This window comes from Otolemur garnettii, unplaced genomic scaffold, assembly GCF_000181295.1.
Source record: "Otolemur garnettii isolate 467f Iridium unplaced genomic scaffold, OtoGar3 scaffold00035, whole genome shotgun sequence".
In the NCBI taxonomy this organism is placed as follows: Eukaryota; Metazoa; Chordata; class Mammalia; order Primates; family Galagidae; genus Otolemur; species Otolemur garnettii.
In genome coordinates this window covers 15,430,332-15,451,150 of record NW_003852430.1, presented here as the reverse complement: position 1 = coordinate 15,451,150, position 20,819 = coordinate 15,430,332, and the positions used below count along the sequence as shown (strand labels likewise).

General features: G+C 35.0%; 1 protein-coding gene across 1 annotated transcript in view; it reads right to left on the bottom strand.

Moving 5' to 3' along the window:
• Window positions 1-20,819, bottom strand: part of RIMS1 (regulating synaptic membrane exocytosis 1) — a 474,428-nt gene that overhangs the window by 123,436 nt on the left and 330,173 nt on the right. Inside the window, 4 exon segments of the mRNA XM_023513140.1 lie at window positions 5,959-6,042; window positions 13,709-13,798; window positions 19,008-19,070; window positions 20,681-20,806. Coding sequence (XP_023368908.1) covers window positions 5,959-6,042; window positions 13,709-13,798; window positions 19,008-19,070; window positions 20,681-20,806 — 363 coding nt within the window.

Here is a 20,819-nt window from a genome sequence, read left to right as displayed (position 1 = left end):
TGAAGCTTGAGATACATAAAATAGGCAAAGACAGAAAATCCATCTATTTTCATGTGCTATCCTATTAAAACTATTGATTATATAATCACAAAATAGATCACAGTAAAACTAAGTTGCCACGTATCTTACTCTATAGGAAGTTCCTGGCAGAACTGTGTCTGTTTGGGTGATTACTGTATCATCAGGACTTAGCAATAGGCTCAGTGTTTGTTGAATGGATGGTTTAAAAAAACTAATATTTTGAGTATTATCATAAAGTTTGAAAGCCTAAAAATGACAATAAGCAACAAACTAAGGTTATAAAATCCAGTTTACCTCAAATCAAATATAAATGGAAATAAAACCTTTTCTGGACTTCAGCAAAATGTAAAATACCATAAACAAAACATGCCCTCTCCTTGATTGCCTAATGTATAACCAACTGTCAGTGATTATTGTGGGCCCAATGTATAGTACATTATGACGCACTGAGGCAGCATAGCCTTGATTTTAGAGTCTACAGACATCAGAATTTAGCAAGCCAGTTCATCATGGAGTGTGTTTACAGATGAGAAAGTTGAGTCCAGAAGAATGTAAGACACGTACTCAAGGTAATCTGGGCCTTAATTATTTGGTGCAACACCATCGTCATCTCCCCACGTGCTTAAGTTCTTTGTTGACTCTGCCATACTGTGATTTTGAATGATCTGAGGTTTATTAGAAAGATATCTGGGCAGAAGCGAGTAAGGCACAGGTCCATTTCAGTGTTTCCGTCATGTCTTGCAGTTGGTTTTAATGCGCTCTTTTGTTCTATCAACATTTTTTATCTTTTATTACTATTTACAAAGAGCATTCTTTTAGTTTAAACATGTGAGGATGAGAAATTCCGAGTTATTCTCCTTATTTGCAATTTAATAGGTGTGCTTCCTACTTCACAGGGCACTAATGAAATTCTTTAAAAGTCATAAAAGTACATTCCAGTGTAAGGTATGACAATTATTTTTTATTAAATTAAAGCAACACTGGGGGTTGAATGCAGTGGCTCACACCTGTAATCCTAGAACTCTGGGAAGCTGAGGCAGGTGGAGAATTGCTTGAATTCAGGAGGTTTTCACCAGCCTGAGTAACAGTGAGACCCTGTCTTTACTTTAAAAAAGTAGAAAAATTAGACCGACATAGTGGCATATGCCCGTAGTCCCAGCTACTTGGAAGGCTGAGGCAAGAGGATTGCTTAAGCCCAAGAGTTTGAGGTTGCTGTGAGCTGGGATGTCATGGCACCACCCAGGGCAACATAGTGAGACTGTGTCTCAAAAGAAAATAAATGAAATAAACTGGGGATGTTCCAAATTAAACCTCAAACCTCAGTTCTTTTAAAGTTCCACTTTTAATTATTACTCTTTCTAATAATTTAAGTGTGAAGCTGTATAAAAAGTCCTGATGAAAAAAAGAAATAACTGCTCTATTTCTGTAGTACTGTCCTTCACTTTTCAGTAACTAATTTCAGTTAGAGGAACGCTCTGAAGATACCGGTAAATATAGTTTCTCTAGAGATATTATACTTTTATTAAAGGGTAAAATTAGTATGTTAATAGAACAAGAATATTCTTTATAACTGTTTTATAACAAAATGAAAATATATGTCCCGCTTTAGGGATAGCGTAACAAAGCTTTACATATAGTGTTTTCATACACCGATATCGTAACATCTGTCTAAATGCTAGCTGACTACTTAGATGGTTTGTGCTGTATTAACGTGGTATTCAAATCTCTGTCATCCTATTTACTCTTAAGTTTGGGGAGGAAAAAAGAATACATTGGAATAGAATAAACCTAAATAATAAATGGCCACACGCAGTAAAGACGTATTCATGTGATTAAGATCTATTTACCTGCTGCTGTGTGAATATATATATTTATGTGTGTATGTAACTACATATAATTAGTTCATGTATTTTAGTATATACATTTACCCATTTTAGCATAGGGGTACATTTCATTCATTTGAATGAAGGACTGTTTTTTTAAAGCAATGATAATAAAGGATACTATGAAGCAAAAAGAAATATTGAGTAATGTACTGAATTTGTCAGTGGTTCTATACTAACTCCACACAATATGTGGCAACTGCCATAAATTCTGGAAATGAAAGAGTTATGGGATTTACTTATCCCAGAAATATTTTTACTGGAGAAAGAAGATTAATTTACTGCAAATGAAAAGAAAAAGCACTTGCTGCTGCTGGCTAAGAATTCTTATGCACAAGTATCTGCTACCAAGTAAAAGGAACATGGGAGAGTATACAAATTTAGTTGTTTGCATAAGAAATGAGAATTAGCAGAGTACCTCAGGAATTAATGTTATATATAGTGGAATGCTTTATTTATTTGAATAATTTAAAATTCTGAAAGATAAGGGTTATTTATCAAATACTTTTAGTATTTTTGTCATTCAACAATAAACTGCTTGGCTTGGCTCCCGTAGCACAGTGGTTATGAGGCTGGCAGGTCCGGCTGGGACAGCTAAACAACAATGACAACAGCAAAAAAAGAAAGAAATAGCCAGGCGTTGTGGCAGGCATCTGTAGTCCCAGCTACTTGGGAGGCTGAGGCAAGAAAATCACTTAAGCACAGGAGTTTGAGGTTGCTGTGAGTTATGAAGCCATGGCACTCTACTGAGGGTGACATACTAAGACCCTGTCTCCAAAAAAAAAAAAAAAAAACCCCACAATAAACTGCTCCCATAAAGTATAATAGACATTGTTGCAAAACCATTCTGAGTCAGAACACTGGAATTGGTAACTTTAAGCCAGTGATGAATTAGAATGCTGCATTTTCTTGAAAATAGTTTAAAGTTAATTATATAATAATAATTTATACTAGCCTTTCATATTTAAGGATGATTGATTAAACTGTAAACAATCAGAATTCAGATGCTTGAGGGGCCTATTAAGTTTTTTTCTTCCTTAAATTTCCACACAAATTTTGGTTAATTTCAAACTACAATGAGATCTAAGTTTTAAGATTCATAGAATTATGTGCATACAGGTTCATAAATATTAATTATTATTATTATTTTTTGCAGTTTTTGGCCGGGGCTGGGTTTGAACCCACCACCTCTGGAATATGGGGCTGGCGCCCTACTACTTTGAGCCACAGGTGCTACCCCATAAATATCACTTTTATACAACAAAATAATGCCACGTGTAATGAGATACTGTGTTATTGGAATGATGATTTTTAAAAGTCTTACCATTTGTAGAAACAAAACTATAAGGAAATTTTCAGGATAATTATAAAGTAAGAAACATGTCCTGGGGTTCTAAATTTACACATTTTTTCTTCATCATTATTTTAAATATACTCCAACTTCTAGAAAACATTCCTAGATCTTGAAACAAGCTTCCTCCATGTTAATTCCAAATAAATTTATGGTAGCACATGAGATAACAACAAAAATGCTTAGTAAATTTTAATGCTTATTAGAATTACATTATGGAGAAATGGTTCATTAAAAACTTACTGTTTGAGCACACACATGAATGTCTGTGCCCATAATTATGCTGTGAGGAACAGGAAGGGAACTTACTGATGTTAAACTCATTTAAACATACTAGAGAACTCTCTGAGAAAAGAATTTACTTTTTTTGTATTATTTATATAGTATCATTTTTAAAATAATCAAACATGGCTCTGATATGAGATATCTAACGGTTAACTGGATTAACTGTCACTGACTTTAGAATATTTTCATGACAAAGACAAAAGTTGCTAACACTCAAATTCTTATGAATATTCATTATATCTGAATCTGATGCCATGTTAACTTTGCTTTGAAATTGGTAGGAACTCTTGAATGAGAAAATAAAGCTAATAACAGGTAAAATGCAAGTGGACATTAAGTTCGGCCAAGTGGCTGACATGGTTAACTATGAATTTAATTGATATAAATAATTTCTCTCACACACACCTATTATGAAATTAATTTAAACCTTTTTATATGAAAGCTATAACCTAATAACAACCTAAGGATATGGGGGGGGCAGGGAGGGGGCAGAGGGTGGAGGGAGAGGGATTCCAGGGTTCACTTCTGTGGTTCATCTTGCAAGGGTACAAGTGAATCTTTCTATGAGCAGAATATGAATGTTTTAACACAATAACTAAGAAAGTTACATGAAGGCTATGTTAACCAGTTTGATGGAAGTGTCTTGGATTGTGTGTGAAAACACCACACTGTACCCCCAAAGTGCATCAATGTACACAGTTACCATTCAATAAAAAAAAAAAAAAAAGAAGTAAGGCAGCTAAGGTACATTAAAACAAATATTTATACTTATTAGTAAAAATCAAATAATTATTTTCCAGAGAAATGATGACAACAGTTTTGGGGTTTGAACTCTCTATGAAAAAGATCAAAATTTAATATAAAAAAAAAATTTCTCTCTCATTTTTATGAGTGCAAACACATTTATATTTGTTATAAAGACTCTATTAAATTGTTCGATTCTTGGTCATTAGAGAAGATAAAATACAGTTTTATTTGTTTTGAAATAAATTCAAAGGCTTTCCAGAATTATCTTTTCTAAAAGAAAATTCTCATTTCCTCGATGACCAATATTTTGCCTTTTTTAATCCCTGCTGTGATTCTATCCATCAGAATAGTATAAACAGTAGGGGTGCAATAAGTATGTATCAAATGAATGAGGAGTGATAAAGGTGTAAGTTTTCATTTAATTTCTACAATTTTAAAATATTCTTATTTGAAAAGATGTTACTTTTATAATAAATTTTTAGATTGGAGATTTACTAATGTTTCTATTCCCAGAAACTCTATCATAGAAATTAGATAGTTGTAGAGGAATTTATTTTCAGTTCCAAATAAGTAAATATAAGCCACAGTAAGAGGTGAATGTCTGAAGAGACTAAAACATGCTAAAATATTCCCAAACCGTTCATAAAATATCCATTTGTAGTCTTTACCAAGACTACTCCTAAGTTTACTAACTCCTAAAGACATCGTGTTTACAGATACAGAAAATAAATTCTACCGCTCTTAATGAAGAGTACAATGATTATGCTGTACCTGGGCACTTAGAAAAAGGAAATAACCTGTATGTTCGGATGCTTTCCTGGCTGGTTGCCCTATTTCTGAGATACCACATCTGATATCTGCTAGTAAGCATGACCCCTGCTTACACCAGAAGAGAAGCATCTCAAACATCCAAAAACCTTTCGAGACCAGTCGGGAAAAATTATTTAAAGATAAGGACTATGTATATAACAGACACCAGAAATAGGCGAATTGGGTTAACCAGAAACAGAGAATAATACAGCAATGGAAAACACATCTTCTGGCACTTCGGATGTGTATGTGTCAGTGTAAAGTAGATTCAAAGTACTGAGGCTATTTGTAAAAACCTACCTGTGGCTTGACCCTGGCCTCTGACAAAATTTTGTTTAATAACATAATACTCACAAAATATATATACGAACCAGGAATTTTACTTTGAACCGCACATTTTGTAACATATTTCAAAGCCTAAACTTCATTAATGATACATTTACATAGCAACAAGACCACTAAACTAAACCATCAGCCAATATCACAAATCATAGGCTCTGTCATTGAGTTTAATGTCCTCTAAAGCACCTGAGAATTTTTATTTATTCAGGCACAAAAGCAGATGTGTTTAAATTTGTTTCTCGAAATTCAAAGCACTAAAATGCTCTTTAAAACAGATCCTTGCCCTGGATCCTGACTCCCCTGTGTTTAAACAGTGCCATCTGCACACTCCCCGCATTCAGCAAGTATTCTGAGGTGCTTTATTAGAGCTGGCTGCATAGACTGATGGAACCACAGAGCATCTGGCTCTTGCTCCTGAAAGGAGGCACAGTGTCACCAACATTTCTCTTGCTTATCCTTCCCTTGGTGGCCTACGGTCCTCTACAAGCCACTTGTCTGTGAGGAGGATTTCACTAGTACCTGTCGTTTTCCGGAGAAGCATGCTGGATTTGAATCCTGGGACTAGGAGGTCGTCTCCTATCTAGGGAGGGGGACCATCTACCTCTGTTTGCCCAGTGAACAAGACAGGAAAAAACAGGACATTTAGTAACTCCTAAAATAAAAGAATACATGGAACAAGAGGACTGGAAAAGCACCCCAAAAAGGCAAGTGTATATTCTTTGCTCCGTAATTTATTCTTGTACAAGGCTTAGAAAAATGAGTTTTAGTACTTTAAGAAAGTAAAATATGTTAACTTCACAAGTGAATAGAGAAATAATTTCTTTAGGGAGTTGTTTGGAATCCTTCAAGTATAATTTGGTTATTCTTATATGATTGTAACTTTAATTTTTTCAAGCTGTATTCTTAAGATAATCTAGCTTATCTGAATCAAATAGCATCTAATTATATGTTAGCCGGCCTTAAAATTGCTGAGTAAAGTGGCAAAGATGGGGAATGCTAATTTAATATAAAGTAGAAACTCAGTAAAGTGGAAGAAATAAAAATGCTCTTCACTGTGGAAATGATATGAAGAAATAATTCATAGCAAAATGACCTGTGAAATCTTAAGTTTTCTTATCAAAAACCATAGGGGTAATTACTAAACTTTAAAAAGTGTGAGGAAGAAGCACTGACCGATGGAAGTAGAGAATACAGGTAAATGAAATGGTCAATTGGCATTAACTTCAAAAATTCCACTCATCTTTACCTGCACGAGTGTCTCTCACGTAGTTAAACAGTTGCTTTTAAGATAGCATTCACAATAATATGCCTCTTGTGATTAACAGTTAAACGGAAGTTTAAAAAAGGGATTCTTTTGTTAAACTATCTTCAAATTTCTGGCTGTATATAACCACACATTACAAATATCCAATTGAAAGCTGGAAAGAGGCAATAAGGGACTGAACAGGCCAGATACTGAAATTTTTATACACATATTAGGAATAAAGATATTAGCAGGAATTTTTCTAAAGGCATTGGCTTTCTCATTTGCAAGAGAGGAAAATTAGATGGTCTTAAAAGACCTGTTTAGGTATACAGTTTTATATTAAATCGTTATCCATGGGAGACTAGTCTTAACATCTAAAAAGAAAGTCGTCTATCTTGCCGTCGTAACTTGTTTTAGTGGATTTATCAGAACATCTGGACCAATGCAACAGAGGGCTGTTGCCAGGTGACCAAGATAGCTGAAGTCAGCAGATATTCAGTTCTGAAAGTCCTTTGGAAGACTTTGTTTGATCAGTCCTAGATGGAGAAATTTGACATGATTCATGTTAGGCTTTGAAGAAGGTGGGAAGCAAGGGAAGTTAGTCAAGAGCAGATCTGGGTCAGAAGACTGCTGGGCACGAACTCTTAACTTGTTACATCTTCATAAAATCAAAATACTCTGCATTAATTTTAAATTAATTATTTTATTCCTTAAATGGTGGGGCAATCTGAACTGAATGCTTTAAAATATTTCTTTTCACTTTATTGGCTTTTGTTGTAGATAAAAGAAAATAATCCTAAAATAAATTAAAAAAAAAAGACTAAAGTGTATCTTCTACATTAAGTTATACTCAGGTGTGTTAAAATTCGTGGTGTTATTTGAAAACCCCAAAACAGAGTTAATATTTTTTCTGTGAAGTAGTAATATTAACTCTACAGGATTATGAGTAACCTTGCTTCCTAGGGCAAAATTCCAGTCCTTGTGTTTATTTAAACATGAAAGTAAAGAAAAATGCTATAATTATGAAACATGCAGTGAAAGCTCTTAACAAACAATAAAGGTATACATTTAGAAAGAAGCAATTATGAATGGAAGCAAGTAAAAGATAAATTCCGAACAAATATTTGGCTTAATACATGTATGTTTTTGTACACTCAAAGTCCTTCTGAATATGCTGATATGCAGGATCAAGATGAGAAATCTGTCTGTGTTTTCTCTCACATGTTGGATGTGATGTGAGCAGGGTCACTTCACTTGTATCCAAGTTTTTGTCCAGGAATAGATATTTCATAAGTTTTAATATCACATAATTGTTCAGTTTTAAATATGCAAGTACATTTTATGATTTTGTGAGTAATTTTCTATTTTTTCTCCTATCACTCAGAAGGACCACGATTAGAATCTTCATCCCTGTCCTCTCCCCTGGTTATTAAGAAATGCACACAACTCCACCTTCCTTTACTGGGTTTAAAATATAAGCTAATATGGCGGCTGTGTTGGAGATTTCCATCAGAAAGTTGAAATAAACCAGCCCTCTCTTGATTTCTCTTTCTAAGAAAACCAGCCTACCAACAAGCTCTATTCATTATTTTAGGAAATTATTAGTGCTTTAAATCATCAGGGGCATCGGATCTGTTGGGAGACCATTCCTTTCACTGTGCTCAGAACAAAAGAAGAAAGGTCATTCTGCAGCGTACAGTAGGGGTGGGGGTGGGGTGAGGGTGGGGAATAAGGAGGTGGTAGACTCCCTGCAGGTGGAAGCACAGTCAGTGTCTGCTTTCTGACAGCTGCATCCATTATGCATAGCACAGAATAAATAGCAAATATTTATGAATAGACAAGAGATAGTAAATGGCTAAGATGCTAGGCTATGCAGTAATCTAGATAAGAAGTAATGATAAACTGAACTAAGGAATTAAGAGTCACCAATTAAGTAGTCCTTACATTGTAGATTCCCCTCCCCCCAGCACTGATAAAGCTTAAAGCAAACGTGTGCTTGTCTATATGTGCAGTTAATACTCCTCGCTGCAAATATACACATCTTTCAATGGTGCTTATATCTTGGCAGAAAATGACTAAGCAGGTTAATTGCCTAAAGAAAGAAATTATATGGAAATGTAAATCATTCATTCCATGAATAACACAAATCAAAAATATTTGTAAGGTATTAATAACATTAGAAACCAAACCAAATGAGATAACTAACTACACGAGTATGTATTTCTACTGTCTATTTCATTATTCATTTTAGTCCTTAAAATCCTTCTTCCCAACATTGTTTTATTCTATCTTTCACTTATTTTAATTAATATCAATGCTTGTACTTTGAAATAAGATTTATGGTGTTTATTTCAATTCAACTTAAAGCTGTTGATTTTTAGGCCAAAATCTCCTTTGTCTTGGGTCTCCTGTTTCCACGTGGAGGGAAATTCATTAAGTAATTCCTCACACCCCAAGGAGGGAGGAGTGGCTTATGTGAGAGGTGACTTTGTGTTAAATGATCAGGCACCAGTGTCTTGTCCCTTTCTGAATTCCTCTCTCCAAATCAGGCTGTCTGCAAATAGCAAACACCACAAAAACAAAGAGCAGCTGTGAGATGTGCGGTCGAACCCTAGAGTGGAAGCCTCTGTGGTCAGTGACTTTGGCTGATTCTGGGATTAGTTATTCCCAATCTTGTAGACCGAAAGCCACAGAGCCCAAACTTAGCCACTGTTTTCACGGTGATAAATTAGTGTTCTTATCTTTCTCGTACCTGCATCCAGCTCACAACTGTGTTCAATATTTTTTTAATTGATAGAATTTACTGACTTATTAAATCGAGGGCCTTGTCTTAAGACTCCCAAACCTCAAATGGAGCATTTACTAAGTAAAAAATGCTGTCACTAGAGATGAAAAAGGCAAATAGAATATGACCCCTGTCCTCGAGAGGTGGATGATGTAGTGGGAAAAAAACCAAACACATTGCAGTACTAAGTAAGACATAGTGTATTTTAACAGACAAGTAGTTATATAAAACTGTGGGGGTCTTTTTCTGACCAGCAAAAGAATGGGAAGGGGGTGTGTGTGTGTGTTCATGTAGGAGGATGTGGGAGAGAAATAAGAAAGGTTTTTATAAAAGACGTGGGATGTAACTTATATTTTTGAATATTGAGCAGAAATTCAGACAATTTTAATGAAAGAAAACTTAAGATATAAAATAATAAGGGCTTATTAGACCTTATGAGAAAATTAAGAGAGCCCATGTGACCCTGGAACAAATCCAGGTGAGGGCTGTGATCCAGAGAAACTGGCAGCATTTCTCAGCTTCCTGAATTTGAAAAAGGAAGAGGAGGAACAGTGTTTCCACGTTATGTGGCTGGTTCCAGGCCAAAGGCAAAAAACAGGAGGAAAATTGAGGAAGAGCAGAGGAAGCATTTTGCTGAAAGGGATGAGAGGGGGAATAAGGATGTTGACTTAGATACTGTTGCATTCTGTGTCCCATAATGACTTAGAAGTTTAGGCCTCATACTCAGGAGGAAAGGTCTGGACTGGCCAGTCACAGTACACATTGTCTTCACGTGTATTTGTGTGGGAGCCTTTGACCGAAGTATCATGTAAAAGACTAGACCAGTTGGGTGGTTCCAAAAAGCAAAACAGAGTGGAGCTATGGAATTACCCTTATGGAACAGAGGAGGAAGAGAGGCCTGAAGTGGAGGCTATCATAACAGAGACTTAAGAAAATAAATCTACAGAGGAACTTAAAGGAGGAGAAATTCAAGTTCACAGGGTGGCTAATGTGGAAATGTTGCAAGGTACTGCTGAACGAGGGAGCCAGTGTAACCCACAGGAGAGCTTCAGCAAAGCCACAGAGTCTCGGGAATGACTCCTACACATTGCAGACTTTACTGGGAGGTCAAAAATGGAGGCAGTGTTAAGTACAGCACCACCTTTCATGAGCTGTCAGTAAGGCTATGATTGTTTTGAAAGGCCAAGGCAGAACATGAAATATTTAAGAAAAGTAACTGTTCTCCAGTGGCTCTGAAAGTCAGGGTATCTGAACATTTAAGCAATTGTTTTTTCTGAACTCTGGCAAGAGGAAAGGTTAGTAGCAAGCCTGCATCTCACTCCTCCCCAGTCAAGGAAGCAAGGGGGAAATGGGTTTTATCTGAGATATCAGGACTTGTAAAGAAAACCAAAATCTCTTGACTTACAAGGCATAACTGAATTGGGGTAATTCACTGGATTGCAGTACTCTCCATAAGCATTCTTTTTAATTTGTATAATCAACAGAAAATAAAATGGAGGGGCTCCTAAAGTGAAATAGTGTTTTTACACGTACCCATTCAAAACTTGTCTGTTACCCTGGGCAGACCATCTATTAAGGAAGAGAAGAAAGTGGGTGTGATGGTTTCTAATTCGCTCAGGAAAAGCATGCTGCTCCTTTACCTTTTCAATCATGGGTAAAGTTTGTTACTGAGTCTGTGTGGACAACTTCGCTTTGTGTTAACATAAAACTTAATTTGTTTTACAAGCCAGCGAGGACAATTTAGAAAATGGGTGTGGTGCCTGTGGCTCAAAAGGGTAGGGTGCTGGTCCCATATGCTGGAGGTGGCGGGTTCAAACCCAGTCCCGGCCAAAAACAAAACAGAAAATGGCATAAAGTTGCTACAGCAGCATATAAAGTCTAATCAAAATGGGTTAGAATCGTCAAATCAGTTAACCTTTATAGAGAGAAATAGAAATAATGTCATTATCTCAAGAATATAAAATTAAAGTTTTGAAACATTTTCCTTAACATTTTATCTACCCTGATCATTAGGTAGTAATATAATCAGACTTAGGGTCAATCCGAGTTATTAAGTAGCCTGGAAAACCGTCTAAGGCCCCCTCTTCCCCCTCCCTGCATCTCCTGCCTCTGGACCTTAGATGCATTCTCCAAAGAGAACAAAGTCACAACTCTTCATATTGTTACAGTCTGCTTCTAAGATGTGTGCAAACAAATGGTATTTTGTAGTCTCTATCCTCCAAATCAATATATACAACTTCTATAATTTACCTGATGAAAACTTATCAGTTATGCTCTTTTTGGCAACAAAGTGACTCCAATCAATTGAGGATCATTGATAATACCAATCCCCTTCTCCTTGATTTGTAATGAAAACTTTTTTAGTTAGTATGTAGAGTGCATGTAAGTTTTCAATCATATTTTTTTCTTATTCTTTTAAAGGTAAATGAATTCACTTGGACGTCACAACAACCTGTGCAAGAACTGTTGTAAGATCACTTCTCTACAGGTTAACTGGTTTTCAGGCTATTATTTGAGAGATTAAATTGACCAACACATAAGTTTGCAAACTCTGTGGCTTCAGTGTCACGATGGAAGACATGCCAAATAGGATTCGCCATACACTAGACCTCTGCCGCCTGATGGAGGAGACGCAAGTCACAGGAAGCTTTTGAGCCCTGGGATGTACCACGTCCAAATTAGGAAATGCTGTGAGTAAAAAGTACATTGAGTGTATTGATTTTCTATGGAAAAGGGAATTCAAAATAGCTCCCTAATAGTCTCCATATTAATGTTATATTAAAATAATAGTACTTTGTGTATGTTGGGCTAAAGTATTAAAATTAACTTCATGGCTATTAGAAAATCTAAAATATACAGTGGCTTGCAATATAGTTCTATCAGCACCAATTTGGATGATATTAAAATTATTAGGATGGTGCTACATTCAGTATTGAGAAAATAATAATAATTTTGAAATGAATAATATTTTTCTCGTTACTCTTATAATTATTTTCGGGGAGGCAACATATGAGGAGAATAATAAAACAATTTCAATTATAATTTTAGAAGAGTCTCTAGTCTTTTCACTAAAATTTCTATTATAAACATGAAGAAATACTTACTATAAATTAAATTGTATTTTTTCTATTATAAATTTTGCAAGCATAAAAGAATATAAAATTAGAGTTCTTACAAAGACACTAAAAAAAAGCTATGTATGTCTAGCTATGTATGTATGTCTATACCTATTAATTCCAGAATACTTTGTAAATAAACAAATAAATAAAGTAAATAAATAGAATAAATAAGTAAATAAATAGAATCAGACTAGAAAAATGATTAAAGAAAAGCTTTGAGCAGCCTCTAAAGAAGGAGTAGTGGGTTACATTAATTCAAATAAACATTTTTCTTCCGGGTTGATAAAAAGGTAGTATGCAAATTTCATCTGAATGACCTTAAAAGAGACAGCAAATATAACCAAGACTATTAATACCTACGGTTACTGGAATAGAAAGTTCCATTACAATGGATAAATGAAATGCTTACAATTAGGAGACAGTGTAACACATAATCACTGAATACATTTCAAATAAAATAATAATTTATTACTCAATCAAAAATTTTAGCAAAATTCCAAGTGGGTATATAAATACTATGTGTATTCATTTCTATAGGGCATCAGGAAATCTATCATGAACATACGATTTTTGTCATCAAAACATAATTTAAGGTAAAAAGGTTCTAAATCAAAGACAAGTTTGATTAAAAATCTATCGGCAATGCACATGGGAAGTATTCTACTTAAATAGATTCTGGTTTTGAGTTTATGGGAAATTTGTGTTGAACCTGTAAATACTATTAATCAGTAGTACTAATAGGAAAGTGATCCTTCACTTCAGATAGCTTCCTAGACCTTCAACCAGTATCAGCATACTGAAGGTTCCCTGAGTCGTATGCAAATAAAATGACCGAACAGCAACAAAAGGGGAGAAGCAGCAGCCAGAAGCAGTTACAAATTACATCACATCATTTGCAACAACATTCGTAGAAATATGTGTATGTGCACCCTCGGGCTTCTCCACGGACACATATCTCTACACACACATGTATAGTAGGGAGGGGGGATGGAGACCGTCAGCAAAGTGAACGTGAATGAATAAACCCGTGAGACTCTTCGTGAAACCAAACAAAGGGGTTGGGGAAAAAAAAATCACTAGTACAAATGATAAGAAATTAAGAAAGTCTTTATTTTATACCTTTCTCGTTCTGGTGAATGCAAACTAGTATCTGGTCTCAAGCAGTTGGTACTAGCACTCCTAGCCCTGTCAAGGGAGGGCTGCAGTTCACTAGTGCCAGTGCATTGCATCCAGTGGTAGAAGAGAAAGACAAAGAAAACAAAGAAAGGAAGACCGTGTTAGAGAGTAAAGCATAAAATAATGTCCCTTTTACACAAAATGTAGAATCACGAGGATTCGGTTCATAAGGGTGTGAGAGAGTTGACAGAATGACAGCGCAAAATTTTGTTTAGAAAATGAAACTAAACAAAGATTATGCTTAAATTACTTCGCATAATTTTCAGAAGAATCTCAGACTGAAAAATGGGACTAAATCACACCTACTTATGAAAACAAAACAAAACCAAACAAAACTGGATACAGGAAGCACTAAAACAAAACACCCGAAACTTTATTACCGAGAACAGATGCTACACCAAAACAAAATGAAGGACATTAGAGGAGAAATAATTTTACAACTCAACTCTTTTGGTTCACAACACTAGACAAGGGAATCAAAAGGTATCATTTCCAGAGGTTCTTACCTAACCGGTATTTCATCAGTAAATCTCAACACTCTTGGGTTAAAGCGTTCGTGATGAAGGGGAATGTCCTGTCTAGTCACTGATTTTGTCTTAGTATTAGCAGGCAGAATTGAGCTTCGCAAATTAAAGTTATCCAAAAGTAAAATAAAATGAAATGAAATAAGTAATAATTAAAATCAACATGTGAAACAAGAAGTCAATGACAAAGACGACAGGCAAAAGTTGTTATCTGAGTTAGTAGATGTCATTTAGAGGATTATTCTAGAATTAATAAGATTTATAATTAAAACAATTTTAGACATCATTAATTTAGTGTTTCTTATTGTATAATTAATTTCAAAATAACATGTTAATGCTTCGTTAGAATGAACATTTTCTGGTTTTAATAGGCAAGGGGATTAGGGATTAGTTTATAACTGGGACTCACTGTTATGGCTCTTACCTGTAAAGATTCCAGTGAGAACCGTTGTGTAATAAAGGCATCCTGGGCGGTAAGGTTTTATAGAGCCTAACAAGATGTCTGAAATGTGGCACACAGACATGCAGGAGACAGAAAAACATGGATGAAGCACATTTTACCATGATATTAAGAAAGAAGGAGGCCTGTAAAGTTATGTAGATGGATCTTTTTGTTTTTCTTAGAAAAACTACAATAATTATTTGAAGGCAGGATTACAATTATGAAAACATGAAGTCTTAGACACCTGACTTCATAATTAAGACAGATGCTCAAAATTCTAATTTAATTATGTTCATTAGAAAAATATCTGCTTAGCAAACTATGAATTATTATTAACCAGTATTAAAATTTACTATTCAATCTTGGATTTAGGATTATGTCAGGTTCTACAGAAGTAAACAACTCATAACTAAAGGTGCAAAGCACACAATTTCTGTAATTTGCGAGTTAAAATGTGACTGAAAGAATTAATGCTCTGATAACAAGCAAAGAGTTGCCCAGCATTCCGGGACAAAGCTGGCCAATGGACTGGACTGCAGTAGAGACAGAGGTGATTCCAAGTTTATCAGCTTCTGAATCGAAATCTGACCACAAGTAAAATGTACCACTGGAACCTGAGTGAGATGGGCATTAGATGCAAACCAGAATATAAATTTGGATTGGCAGAAAATGCATAAGGAATATCCAGCTTTACCCTGAATTGCTTTAAAAATCTATGAGGGCCTCTGTGGACTTTCTATACCATGAAGAGAAAACTAGGTCCAGTTAAAATTTGGTAATTTAATATTGTTCTACAAATTTAATGGCTGGTTATGAAAATCCATTGTCCACTTCAGCTTAAAGTTGGGTGAATATGGAAGAAAATAAACATTTACCAAAGGCATCCTGAACACTGGTTTAGTCATGTTTATACTAGTGCTCAAAGCAAAGCCTTTAAAGCTTCAGTTTAATAATGTCCCAGAGGACCATTTTCAAACCCAAATGGAGGCCACATTTTACCGAATGAAGGATTCAGGCTGTTTTCACAGACAATAGTGTCTTCCTTTTGATTCCTAACCTTAGGCAAACATCTTCAGTCATAAGCTGCTACATAACTTTTCTAAACAATTGCCTCAAAAGTAATTTTTTTCAGGAATATTCTAACGGGGATCAATACAAAACGGGAAACAAATTGGAAAATAGCATGAAATTTATAATCAGAAAATTCAAGTTCCCATCTTGGTTTTGCCACTTACAGGCTGAGACTTAGATAATTCAGATCAAGTCCATTAGACTGTTCCTTAACATGAATCACTTAACAGGGGATCTGTGAGAATTACATGAGATCATGTGCAGAGAATTACACGAGATCACATGCAGAGAATTATAGGAGATCACGTGCAGAGAGTTATACGAGATCACGTGCAGAGAATTACACGAGATCACGTGCATAAAGTAGCTAGCATGTGGACAGGCAGCTTCATTTCCTGTACACCACCACTTCTGCAGGACATGTTTTATAACAAAAGGGTTTGACAAATAATTCGGGTGCAATGTGGTACATGACTTTAATACACTGTATATTTTAAATTTCCTGAGAGAGACTTTAATGTTCAGTGTAACTGAATCTATGTGACCCACTCACTCTTTTACTGGTGGAACATCTCACATGACCAATTTTCGTAACATATTTTTAGAAAAACTAGTTTAGTGGAAAAAATCAAATAGACCTGGTTTTGATTCCCTGTTGTATTATTTATCAAATTAAACTTTCTTAGCATTATTTCTCATTTGTAACGTGAGGATAATATTTATATAGTATACTGTCAGCAAGTTGAAATAAAAAACATTAAGTACTTAACATTGTGCTTGTAGTCAATAGACATTCTTTTCCTTATGTTTACTGTAGAACAGTAAATTCTCAGATTTTATTGTTAAAAGTTCTATGTGGAAAAAAAAAGTCCTATGTGAACATGATAAGATGCTATTTTTAAAGCTTTACATTTCAGCCACGGATAGCTATATTAATAACAAGTTTCTGTACTTTATATGAAACCAAAATGCATTATTGATGTAGCCATATAAAGCACTGATTTATATGTACATATGTTTATATTTTTTATTCAGATATAGTAAAGTGGCTTTTTTAAATACATGAGCATAAACAGAGGAGATTATATATACTTGGATGCACTTATGTTTGAACTCACGTTTTCTCTACCTCCATATTTTGGTGGTACATATTAGGGGATGAAAGCAAGGGAAGTTTTTGAAAATTTGGGAAAAAAAATTACAATCATAGTTGTAATAAAAATTACAATTAGCAGTTGTTGAGGAACTGGTTAAGTGAAACCATTTTATACTGATAGTATAAAAAAATCAGGGAGGAGGAGGAGAAAGAAGGCCCTGGTGACACGTTTCGGATCCACACACTTGGCTAACTCTACTTCCCATCTTATTGTACCAGTATCAGTAATGTGGTGTGACCAGCCTCAGCTGAACTCTCACCTGTTTTTAAATTTATATACCTATCAGTATGATTGTCTGTCCAAATCACGAAATTCAAAGTCAACATGCAGATTCCATCTATTAAACCAGTGGTTCTCAACCTTTCTAATGCCGTGGCCCTTTAATACAGAACTACTGTATTAAACAAACAGAATACATGGACTTAGAATGATTAGTAATCAGAATTACTAATCTTAAGGGTAAAACTATAAATTAAGCAACTCTGAGTATATCATATTTTGTGTATCCTAATATTTCACCTTTACAAGAATAAAATCAGGGAAAGAAAACATAACTTCAGTTATTATATTTAGATAGCTGGTGCACAAACAAATCCCAGAAACAGTCCCACACTGGATGCCAGGCACACACCAGGTACCTTAATAGACATAAAGATTGTGTGTGTCGTTTGCTGCTGCTTCTTTTTTTTAATAGTTGTAGTGATATCAACAGGACTGTTAGAGAACTTCCAGAATCAGTAAACAAACCATTCTTGTTAATAAATGATTTCTCAGGAAAAATAGCTAATAACAGGCATGGATAGTTTAGCATTATAAATAATTTGAATTAACTTTTGCAGTTTTTGTGATTTTATATTTTTTCTTCCGATGGTAAGCAGAACTAATAATTTCTCATTTTTTCCTGTGGTTCTCCGAGCAGATGTGGCAACAGTTATCAGTAAGAGTGTTTTAAACATGTAAAAAGTTCAAACCCTTCTTATTAAGCCAACTGTGTTTGCACTGCTGAGCAGAACCCCACGGGCCACAGACACGATCCTGGCATTGGTCCTTCCACCCCAGGAATTGCAGTTATCCTCTTTTCTTTCTCTTTCCTCTTCCTTTTCATTGCCGAAAATATTATGTAAAACTTTGTATTTGTGTTGGTTTCACTTCCTACTTCCTTTTATATTAACTTCAAATTTAAATGAGTATCTGTAGATTATATACTATGAATAATCTATAAGAAGTTTTGCTTTGGATATAAAATTGAAGGTGTAATGAGACTGACATAAAGTACTCGGTGCTAAGCTCCAGTGCAAAAGTGGAAATTATATATATTTTCTCTTTTTTTTTTTCACAGATTCAATAGGTTTTATTTATTTATTTATTTTATATGTTCTCTTCATTTTCTAAAGAGCAATCATATTGTTACATGTCTGTATGAGGAAGTTTGTACTGCAGTATTTCTGAACTGGTGGGGTTGGGGCAGTTAAGAAGCTAATGGGTCCAACCTCCTCCTCAGTCTTTATAAAGAAGGAAGCTGAAGCTCAAGTCATTCAGGATAAACTGCTAAGATGTTATTAAGAAGGAACAGAACGTAAACAATAGCAGATCCCAAAAAGAAATCAAAAAGACCAAAAAGACTAAAACATCAAAATTACAGTCAAGAAAACAATAACAGCAGCAAACACAGAAGATAAGACCTCTAGTGACTAGACAGGAATGTGACTAGACAGGAGGTTACAAGGTTTTGTGTGCTCACCGCGAGCATTTAGAATTTTAAGTGCAAAACCTGGTTGCTTACTTTTAGGACTATGGAAACAGTCCCACAGAGACCCTTCAGGTTCTGGGTTTTGAAGGTACAGATGGCAGAGGAGTCTGCCTGGATGGGGACTAAAATGTATTCGGAACCTTTTCCATAACCTCCGTCTGAACAAAACCAATTTTGAATATTGGGGGAATTTATTTTACCTATCTGTAGTAACACCACTCAGGGAGAGACGGAAGAATAGCAGAATGGAAAGAGAGTCATCACACACAAGTCACCATCACCAAATCCCTGTATTTACCTGGTAGTGTGTAGGCATTCTGCACTCCGTCCTCGTTTTGCTCTGGGCAGCATAAGAAGCTCACTGCACAGACAGGATGGGTGGTGAGTGAAACAGATAAATCATGACACATGGATTATGCCAATGGTATGCCAATGGAAACATGACAAGGGAAGAAACCAGATTGTCTGCACTAGCATATTTGCTTGAGAGGTTAAACAAAAATAAACATGACAGCATTTAAAAATTTTAAACAATAAGATACAAACATTGTGGTAGCAGTCCTCGCTGTAGCTGGTTTGCTGTTGTATTTCAAAATGATTTCATAGAGTATTAAAACAAAAGAAAAATAAACCTTTCCCAAATAAGATACAGAAATCTATCTCCAATTACAGACATTTGAGTATTTGAAAATACACTATAAATTTGGCCATTCTGAGACTAATGGGGACCCTAAAAGTTTTAAATTTCTTTTTAGTAATTTAACATGTGATAACTTTCTAGGCTTTTCTAGCCACTGAAAAATCCAATACCATATTATAATCCCTATTAACTGACTAAGAATAGACTTGATCAGAATAATTTATTTTAAAACCGAAACATTTGCTATATCCAAATTAATTTCACTATATTGATTGCCCTAGTGAAGAAACCTTCTGTTTTCCCATCTCAGCTAAATTCATGGTGGCTCAATGAATGTTGACAAAGTGGCCCTCACTCAATGAAACAGAAGCTGAGCCATTTGGAATCCTCTTCCTCAGAGCCGTTCTCTGTCCTGGTACCCATTATGATTCCACTCTTGGAGGTCATGGCCTTACTTTCCACAGAAAAATGACAATTATCTAGGCAAGAAGAGCTAGTTGGGTTCTATGTCCTCGACTCCACAGAGAAAAATCATTGAGCACTGCTACCACCTCCCTCCTTGTCCCCAAATTTTCTCCACTTCAAAAGCCAGAAGAGAATATTCAACCAGGAAGGTATCAAAAAACCTTAAATCCGATACTGAGCACAGGGTTAGGCTAGTTGTAGGGGTATCTGATTGTGCTGAGAAGAACGTCTGTGGGCATGCAGAATATATTCAGAATATAGATCGATAGTAATTATTCTGTAATATATTTTTCATAAGCAAATATAGAACTAAAGTGCATATACATATAAAAAAGAATTCATCTCAATATTTTACATTTCATGAATATTTCATGGAGAGAAGTTTTACGAAAAAATAGGTATATAACAGAAATATTATTATTGAAGTTCTCATAGAACTCAGCAAATGCTGTCTTCCAGATGACCAGTATCCAAAATGTTTTAAATTAAATACAGAACATAACTTTTATAATTACCTAAATAACATCCCAAACACCGTGACCCAGAAAAGACAAAATATTTGATAGTTGCTCAGACCGATTCCCTTCCCTAGTTTAGAACAGTATTTAAGTAAACAATAAGCTATACCTTTAAAATCAGCTAAATTGTGATTTTGTAAAAAAATACTTCAAACAATATAATATTAGTCAAATACGTCCTACAGTTTACATTTCTACTAGAGCATTTTACCAGTTATTCCTTGAGAATTCAGTGTTGAGTGATGAGATACTTTTTCTCTCTAATGTATTATGCCATAATATCTGTATACATTAAAACAGAATGAACAGAAAAAATAATAATGTTGAGATCATAACTTGGATAAGTACCTGTCTTGTTCTGATAAATACTGACTGTCCACATCTCTGGATCTGTGATCAATTGGACTTCGGGAGGCATCGTGGTGTCTAGTTGGAGAGCGTGATCTTCTTGTTGGATGAATTTCATCTAAACTCCTAAAATGATTAC